General features: G+C 37.4%; 1 protein-coding gene across 1 annotated transcript in view; it reads left to right on the top strand.

Annotated features, from left to right (window-relative positions):
- Positions 1 to 2,315: 2,315 nt before the first annotated feature.
- Positions 2,316 to 9,577, top strand: part of LOC107590742 (serine/threonine-protein kinase/endoribonuclease IRE1-like) — a 9,874-nt gene continuing 2,612 nt past the window's right edge. Inside the window, exons 1-15 of the mRNA XM_016279650.1 lie at positions 2,316 to 2,438; positions 2,515 to 2,587; positions 2,892 to 3,014; positions 3,514 to 3,618; positions 3,730 to 3,997; positions 4,207 to 4,285; positions 4,362 to 4,515; positions 5,062 to 5,189; positions 5,637 to 5,765; positions 6,369 to 6,582; positions 7,344 to 7,434; positions 7,525 to 7,714; positions 8,662 to 8,761; positions 8,967 to 9,166; positions 9,315 to 9,462. Of these exons, the coding sequence (XP_016135136.1) occupies positions 2,316 to 2,438; positions 2,515 to 2,587; positions 2,892 to 3,014; positions 3,514 to 3,618; positions 3,730 to 3,997; positions 4,207 to 4,285; positions 4,362 to 4,515; positions 5,062 to 5,189; positions 5,637 to 5,765; positions 6,369 to 6,582; positions 7,344 to 7,434; positions 7,525 to 7,714; positions 8,662 to 8,761; positions 8,967 to 9,166; positions 9,315 to 9,462 (2,125 nt within the window). The remainder of the gene's footprint in view (positions 2,439 to 2,514; positions 2,588 to 2,891; positions 3,015 to 3,513; positions 3,619 to 3,729; positions 3,998 to 4,206; positions 4,286 to 4,361; positions 4,516 to 5,061; positions 5,190 to 5,636; positions 5,766 to 6,368; positions 6,583 to 7,343; positions 7,435 to 7,524; positions 7,715 to 8,661; positions 8,762 to 8,966; positions 9,167 to 9,314; positions 9,463 to 9,577) is intronic.

The raw sequence follows: 9,577 nt of genomic DNA, 5'->3' as shown, positions 1-9,577 counted from the left end.
TAGCCCAGGTCTCCGCTATATTACATGATCAATCTATATGTTGCATTCGATGTAGTTATACAGGTCTGCTCGGTATCTGTATAAGTCTTTGTTTTAAATAAAAGGTCATACATGTTTCAGTATGTTGTTTTTCTTCATTTTAATTAGGTAATAAGTTTGTTCTGATGGCACTAAAATAGCAGAACATTTTATTTTGCCCACTTAATAAGCAGAGAGAATATTCTATGTTGAACTTCGAAAGTAAAAGAAAAAGAGACAGAACAGGCCGTGTTGTCATCAATTGTCAGGGCCAAACTGTTATTGTTCCACGTGTTTTAAAATGACATCCAGTTTTCTCGAAACTCCGCCTTTCAACACAGCGCAGCGAGACACTATTGGTCAGACGCGCTGTCAATCAAACAAACATGGCCCCGCCTTCTAGTTTTCTGCTGTATGCTCCTTGATTTGAGTGACATCACCGGTTCCGTCCCAACGCGGAAATGTGTAATATTTGTTATTATAATATAACATCAGTTACCTGGCATGTTGCAGACATATGCTGAACCCTAGCGGTACTGTAAGTGAATGAGTATGCCGCTGTGAAGTTTTTTCCGACACTTTGCAATAATGGCGTTTTGTTGGAGGAGTTTTGAGCCCGTTCGACCTTAGTGTATATTTACTGACACGGACCTAGAACACGCCGAAACCACAACCACAGACGGATCTGTCAGATTCCGGGAGAAGTGATGGACTGGAGGCATTTGCTGCTGTTGCTGCTTAGCTTCGCTGGAATCGTGCCACAGGTAAATACGGGGAAATGGATCTCATGTGTTTACCACTTAATGTTGCTGGTCACCACAGGGAATGCACGGGGACGGGGATATGTGTTGATCTATTTTTGGATAAGCAGAGGCGGGGTGCTCTGGGGTTCTTGGAATGATAATTAAAAAAGTAATAAACAAATATAACAAGAAAAATAAAAACAATTACAGATTATTATTCTATATCAATATATGATTTTATTATAATTATTAAAGTAATATAATATATAGAGAATGATCATGAATAATGCGTGCGAGTGATTCATTTTGGCGAATCGGTTCGTTTGAACGAACCTCTTCAAAAACCCGATTCATAGATTCTTTAGTTATCTCTCGCTAGAAGTCCCTCCGCAGCTTTTAATATTCATTTTGTAGTGAAATTGTTGGTGTTTTATTATTTAGGGTTTTGATTACTGTAGTACTGGAGGTTGCATCTGTATATCTGTGGTAACTGCCATTTTTTTTAGGAAATTGCATTCTTGGTAAATATTTGTAATGGTATGGTAATATTAAAAAAGTAAAATTATATAATAATAAAATTACTATTATTTTTCATGATATTCTTAACTGCATTATACCTACCTCACAGTTTTATACCTAAACAAAATTGTCCAGTACAGTCAAAGAGTGCCATGCCGACAATTTGTGACTCGTTTCGAACGGGTTATTATAAATAAAAGGTTCAAAAGACCGACTTTTTCATTAGGTGAGCGATTCAAGCAGCAAGTTTGTTGAAGTTGGAAACACAACCCTAATAACTGATAATTTTTTTTTCAAAGCTCATTTCAATTTGCGTTTTTACAATAGTGTCACATTACCTGAACCTGAGCACGAGACCTGCATAGGCGCGCGCTAAATAGGCTTTGTACTGGAGAGCTCGCGCAATCCATGACGCATTGTTCACAGAGCGGGTGCCTGCTGTGTGCTATTGCTGCGAATGTGTGAGAAAAGAGTGGTGAGTGTTAAGTTAGGTGATGCTATTAGATCATTTCTTTGAATCACTTACTGGCCCATGTGTTATAATGCTTGACCTGAGGTAATATCACTGTTCTTTATGCCCTCAGGATGAATAATTTGAAATTCAAAATATTGCATCCCCTAAAATAAATAATGATTGTATGCCTTAATGAAATAGCAGCTTAATGTCGTCATCCTACAAGTAAATTTGATACCTTTTGTACTGGTGTTTTTAGTGGATCAGAGTTGCAGCAGTGAGTAATCCCAAACCAATGGCACGGTCTCAAACTATACCCACCTTTTCCGGTTTGTCTGATTTGTCCTTGTGTTTTCTGACTTGTTAATTTGTTTTCGGATTTGTCGTTGTGTTTTCTGACTTGTTATTTTGTTTTCGAATTTGTCATTGTGTTTTCTGACTTATAATGTTTTCAGAATAGTTGTTGTGCTTTCTGAATTTTTATTTTGTTTTTTAGATCACTTAAGCTATTGGATACTATTACTAATAGCCAAAACCCAATTTATTTATTGTATTCAGGTCTCACACCATTCTGGTATGTAATGCCCACTCTTTGTGATCCAACTTTAAAGTTATCTGTTTCCTCTCGAAGGCCAGGCTTTTTGCCAGATCCCAACGATGGCAGTCTGTATGTACTAGGAGGCAAGCGCAAAGAGGGTCTGATGGTGAGTGTCATGGGCATGGGTGCGAGTGTGTTTGTCAGAGTTACAGCTCAGTCATTTATATGAATCTTCTCTGCAGAAACTCCCGTTCACTATTCCAGAACTGGTCCAGTCTTCTCCCTGCAGGAGCTCCGATGGGGTGCTCTACACAGGTAATGTCAAACACATTTATATTTGCTCGTAATATTTTGGGTGAAATCGTATGGAATAAAATCGGTGTCTGATATCTGTATTCTGTGGTAGCGATGGTATAGGGACATTTTATATGAAAAAAACTGTGATTTCCAGCTCAGTGTGATCTTTCAAAATTCATGAAAATTAATAAAAGCTTAAAAGTCATGGACATTCTAGTTTTGCTGAGCAGTGGGAACCCTGATAGCATGTTCATAAAATGATCTGTGAAAAGCTCCATGCCCTTGAACACTCTCATTTATTGTACTGTGTATATTTTCCCAGGTAAAAAACAGGACACTTGGTTTGTGGTTGATCCTCAGACAGGTGAAAAACAGACGAGTCTGAGCACCTCCTCTTCAGACTCCATTTGCCCCTCTGCCCCTCTGCTGTTCATTGGTCGCACAGGTCCGAACACATATACATAAACCTTGTCTTTGAATCATTCTTGTATTGCACGTGTATATATAATACACACACACACACACACACACTCACACACACATTTGTGTGTAAGAAAGTAATACTTTTATTCAGCAAGAATGTGTTTAATTGATCGAAAGTGACAGTAAAGACAAAAATTATAAAAGAAAATATCAGAATATTAAAAAAAAAAAAGTTAAGCAGCACAACATTGATAAGAAATGTTTCTTGAGCATCAAATCAGCATATTAGAATGATTTCTGAAGGATCATGTGACACTGAAGACTGCTGAATTCAGCTTCGCCATCACAGGAATAAATTACATTTTAAAATATATCAAAATATATTATATTAAAAATATAAACAAAATGTAAAATATATGAAATATACATTTTTAAATTGTAATAATATTTCACAAAATATCTTATTGACCCCACTCATTTTTGATTGGTTGTGATGCATGTTTCCCTGTGTATGTCTGCAGAATATATGATCACCATGTATGATACTAAGACTCAGGAGCTCCGCTGGAATGCCACCTACAATGACTACTCCGCACCTCTCTATGATGACAAAAAATATGAGTATAGTAGGTTCCTTACCACGCATGCACAGGCCAGTCTATTGAATTTGTGAATGTGTAAGTATGTTAGGGGTGTTTTTCGATTTCATCAAATTTGCATGTGTCTGTGTATCACAGAGATGTCACACTTTGCATCCAGTGGGGACGGTCTGGTGGTTACGGTGGATCGGGACTCTGGTGAGGTCTTGTGGATGCAGAAGTTTGATTCTCCAGTGGCAGGGTTTTACTTATGGAGTCAAGACAGTCTGCGGCGAGCTCCTCATCTGACAGTCTCAACAGAAACCCTGCGTTATCTGACCTTCACTGCAGAAAACACACAGTCCCATACCATGAAGTGGACCTACCAGTTCACAAAGGAGAACCACAGCACTAAGACTCAGCTAATGTAAGACAGTTTTACAGTAGGTTTTCAAAACCTGTTTATTTAAAGGGATAATTCACCACCCAAAAATAATCATCATTAACTCACCCTTTCATGCCGAACCTGTATGACTTTTTTAAAAGGCAATTAACTATGCAACAAGTCAATTGACTACCTTATTATAAAGTATTATTTTAAAGTAATAATGTATTTGTGTGTGCATATTTTGATAGTCCTACTCTCTATGTTGGCAAGACGAACTCTCATCTGTATGCTTCTACCTCTCTTGTGCATCAAGGTGTGGCAATTGTGGTAAGTTCTGCTCTCCATTATTCAAAACCAATTGTAAAACTTACTTCGGATTAACCATATCCTGTTCCCATTTCAGCCAAAAGGTCTCACTCTTGCACGCATCGAGGGGCCAATCACAGCTGGCGTCACAATGGGTAATGGGCGGCCCGAGTGTGAGATTACACCCAGCACTGATGTGAAATATCCACCAGGAAGCAGCAGCTCCCTGCAGAATCAGTGGCTGCTGATTGGTATGGCCAACTCTTGAACTCTTCAATGCATTTTTTTTCGTATATGTGCAGGCACTCTAAATTTTGCTCACTTGCATACTTAAATATGTGTACTTCAAGATGAATACATGAATACAATGCTGCAACACCCACAGTTTAAGTTCTAGTTCACTAGTTTCAGGACTGAGGTTTGAATATTTGAGAAAAATAAGCCAAAACCATTGGCCTGTGCTCAATGTAAAGTGAAGAGATACAGTACATGCCAATCTGCCCTAAAACTGTTGGCCTAAAGCAGCAATATTTCTCTGTAAATGGATAATGAAGTAATTTATTCATTCAAAAATATATATATTAATTATATTATATAGAAATTTAAGTTTAATTAAAAACAATGAATATATCACAAATAATTAATTAAAAATATATATTTTATATTATTTGTTATTATATCATTGTCATAAATAAATGGATAAAATGAAAAGAAAGAGCTTTTGCAAATTGCATTTCTTAATGTTCATTCAGTCGATGTGTGTGTGTGTGTGTGTGTGTGTGTGTGTGTGTGAGTAGGTCACCATGAAGTCCCTCCTTCGGCTCACACCACCATGTTGAGAGATTTCCCAGAGAATCTGCAGCGCTCTGGTGATATCATCCCACCACAAGGTTCTGGTTCTTCTTTCCATTCTGCCTCTCACCCTGTGAGTCCAATGCACAGTTGACTCAGAAATAAAAAATCTGTCATTTATTCACCCTCATGTTGTTCAAAGCCTGCATTATTTAGCCTGCATTATGTTATTGCTTTTGTGAAAAACACATCAAGTTATATTTTGTATAATGTTTGCACTGCTATTTTCCAAAAGCTGTCAAAAAGGTAATACTACCATAAAAATACCATAAGAAGTAATCTTTACATAAAAGTACCATAAAAGTAATCTATGCAACTTTTGCTTTATATTCCAATTCATAATGTTAATTTGAGAGCTGTACTGTACATTCTTAAACGAAATTGTTAAATTAATTGAGATTTTGAAGACGGCATCTATAGCAACTTTATAATTGGTTGCAGGCCAATGAAAATCTCATGCATGATGAAATTGCAAGCATTCCGAACAGCCAAGCACAACCTTGTCATGTTTTGTTTACAGTTGCCACTGGTAACAAAGCCCAGCACTTCCCCCGTGTTGCCAGACTCCTTGACCTCTGACCCCATGACAGTGCTGGTGATGACACTGCTGCTGGGAGCATGGATTGCCTTCCTGCTAACACACAAAAGGGTGTGTAGTAGAGTAAAGCAATAAGCCCCAAGAAGCCGTGGTTTAAGCTTAGCTGTTATAAATTCACTGTAAACCAGGGCTTCACGGGGCTTATTGCTTTTATAAAATGGTCATTCCATATACGTAGTAAGGTTTCACAAAATAAAACAGAGCAAATAAAGTGTAATGATATAAATAAAAATATTATTCTTCCGCCAAACAATGTAGTTCCTCAGAAACGGTTGTGGTTCCAACAAAGTGGTTGCCGAGCAACACACAAATGTAAACAAAGGTGTATGTTTGTAGAGTAATTTGCAACAGCTTCGAACTTGGCTCAACCAATCAGAAACAAGGACCGGAACTATCCGTTTTATAAAGTGTGTTTTGAATAAATTAGTATCAGTATCAGTGTTCCTCTAAAGTAGCCTTCTGATGTTAATGAATATAAAATTTATTTAATTTATTTATTATTAATAGTGGCACCATCTTAGGTGGATAAATATATAGGTGGATAATATTTATTATATACTTATATGTGTACGTATATTAATATGCATATAAGTATGTATGTATATAATATAAATAAACAAGTATAAAACTGCTTGTTCTTTTCTTTTCGATTAGCCTGTCAGAAAATCCCAGAGATCTGAAGAGCCAGTGGACTCCAACCCTCTGCCGGTGTTGACCAATCAGAGCACTGCCACAGAGCCCAACACTCCGTCCTCAGACTCATCCTTTAACAACAACAGCCATTCAGATAAGACTAGTTCTGTTGCATCCAATCAAACTCAGCCATTCTCAAGCAAAGACTCCGCCCCAATTACGACAGCTGCTCAAAGTACGGAAACTATTCTATATCCATATCAACTATTGAACCTTATTCATGAAATACAACAACAAATTTCTGTGCAAATCCTGTTAAATTCAAACTATTCTTAAAGGCATAATATGTAAGATTTTTTATTAAAATATCCATAAACCACTAGAACATTTTTATATATTTTGCTGACTTGTGTACTTACATTATCCCAAATGTTTCGAAGAATGTTTAAATCCAGAGAAATAAGCAATTTTAACTAGTGACGCGGACCGTGTCCATAGTGTCATTGTGTCAGTGGTCGACTGTGGCATAATAAAAGCTCCGCTGCTTTCGAGCCGTGTGTCGCGCTCGTCCAGCGGCCTCGTTTCGCTTCAACAGCTTTCAGCCTCACCCTGCTTCATTCTACTATGTTAATAAATCATTAGCTCATCCATGAACATGATTTCTGCCCGAGTCCCATCAGATTGCATCGGCTGTGGGGATGAAGACGACAGCTCCCATGATTCCACACTCAGTCACGGCGTCATCAAACTACGCCTTTGTCTCTTTGTTTATTTTGAATACGCGCCCTCTAGTGGCGAAAATTACATATTGTGCCTTTAAGTCACTTGTTGCTTTTTTATGACTGATTATAAGAGTTGCATTTCATGAATGAGGCCCATGTTCTTTCCTTTTATCTAAACTAGCAGTTTATTTCATTTACAAACCTGTATGTTGTTCACTATAATTTAAGCCTTTACTTTGTGTTTTTTAAATTGTGTGTAACTCATATTCTTCAGGTGAACAGCCTGACGTTGTGGAAGTTGGAAAAATCTCTTTCAGTCCTTCTGAGGTGTTGGGCCATGGGACAGAGGGAACCTTTGTGTTCCGGTGGGTTATTATGAATTGTGATGCTAGTTTTTTACTGGTTTGTTTGGTTGGTTGTTCTTTACCCTTAATTCACTGGTGTTATGGATGCAGGGGTCATTTTGACAGTCGGCGTGTGGCGGTAAAGCGTATCCTTCCAGAGTGCGTGGAGTTTGCAGAGCGAGAGGTTCAGCTCCTCCGTGAATCAGACGAGCATCCCAATGTCATCCGTTACTTCTGCACAGAGCGGGACAGACAGTTCACTTACATTGCCATAGAGCTATGTGCCGCTACACTCCAGCAGGTGTGTTTCAGTGAGTGTGTGTGTTTGTAGAACATAACAGTGCTTTTGAATGTGGTACTAGTTTGCTTTCTGCTTTTCACTGTTTTATCGTGATTTGTAAAATTGGTCTGCACTGGGGCAGAAACATTAGAATTTTATCATTAGAACTGAGAAGTCAACCAGTGGCAGACAAGGTAATCTGCTTGAAAACAAACTGTTTTTTTTTTCAGTTTTAACCTTAGTTTAGGAATTTTGTTTGTTGTTTTTATTTTTTTAAGCTTTATTTTTATTTCACTTAACACTTCTGAATGTGTTTCTAATTCATCATAATAATTCATCTAATATTTATATTTTATTCTATTTTAGCTTTATTTCAATTAACAAAAACAGTTTTAGTTTTAGTTAACAATAACAACATTGAAACAATGTAGCCTCAACAAAAATGTTAAATGTGTCTTTAATACATGCAGTGTTTTTTTATTTTAGTATTATTAATACACTTTTTGTTTTGCCTTATTTTCATTTTAGTTTTAGTAAATTTAATACTTGTATCTAATATTTATATTTTTCATTTTTATTTCAGCTTTATTTCAGTTAACAAAAATGCTTTTTAAAGTTTTAATTTGACTTAACAATAACATAAATTAGTGAGATTTATGCTTAAAACAGTCTGCCAAGCCAAGTGAAAATACACTTATATTCAAGATGCGTTCTCTGACAAATATGCAAAACGCTTCATTTTTAAAGATGGTTTAAGGATTTAGATATTTCTACTAACAAGCAAGACAAAAACTGTGATCACAAATAGGACTTTGGCAATATGCCACAACTATATTCTTGTACTGTTCTGTATTTTCTAAGTGTATAATAACATTTTTAGTATTCAGTTTCATCTGTATAATCAGCTGTATAATCACAACTGATTTGTTTCCATGCACTCTGATTGGGTTTTTCTGTTTGGTATGCAGTATGTGGAGGACCCAAGCTGTCCTTACTCAGACCTGAACCCAGTGTTCCTGCTGGACCAGACCATGTGTGGCCTCAATCACCTGCACTCCCTCAACATCGGTGAGTCACTGTTGCCATAGCAACGATTTCAATCATAACTTCCTTCCTGTAACTTCTTAAAAATGCATCACAGTTGCACATGTTAGTATTGCATTGCACCAATGTTTATTAAGTGCTATTAAAGTAATTGGATAGAGACAGTATATATGCATGCAAGCAGACGGACCCACCTTCATTAGTAATTACGTGTCCCTCTCGTGCTCAGTTCACAGGGATTTAAAGCCACGAAATATTTTGCTCTCTCTCCCGGGGGCACTGGGTCGAGTCCGGGCGGTGATCTCAGATTTCGGCTTGTGTAAGAAGCTTCCAGATGGTCGCCATAGTTTCAGCCTACGCTCTGGAATACCAGGAACCGAAGGCTGGATTGCCCCTGAATTACTCATAAATGCTCCAAAAGGGAACCCTGTACGACCAGTAGACATGCATACAAACACACACGTCACATGTTTAGTTTAAAAAACAGATACTGTGGACTACTGAATTTTAAAAACTCACCAAATAAGATATATTCTGTATAAGTTTGTCTCCTGTCCCTCTATTTTTCTGTCTTTAGACGAGTGCAGTGGATATATTTTCGGCCGGATGTGTGTTTTATTATGTGACGTCCAAAGGACAGCATCCGTTTGGTGACACTCTGCGGCGTCAAGCTAATATCCTCTCTGGAATCTATAACCTTGACCACTTTATGGAGGATATACATGGTTTGTGCATGCATGAATTTTAAGTATATGGATGTGTACTTTCTGTTTAAGAAGTGTCTGGTTTTGTTTAGACACTGTTATCACTGACTTAAAGGCACAATATGTAATTTTCGCC

This window comes from Sinocyclocheilus grahami, unplaced genomic scaffold (genome assembly GCF_001515645.1).
Source record: "Sinocyclocheilus grahami isolate Dianchi unplaced genomic scaffold, SAMN03320097.WGS_v1.1 scaffold132.1, whole genome shotgun sequence".
In the NCBI taxonomy this organism is placed as follows: Eukaryota; Metazoa; Chordata; class Actinopteri; order Cypriniformes; family Cyprinidae; genus Sinocyclocheilus; species Sinocyclocheilus grahami.
Note: the sequence above shows the minus strand (reverse complement) of the source record. Positions and strands in the feature narration are given on the sequence as shown.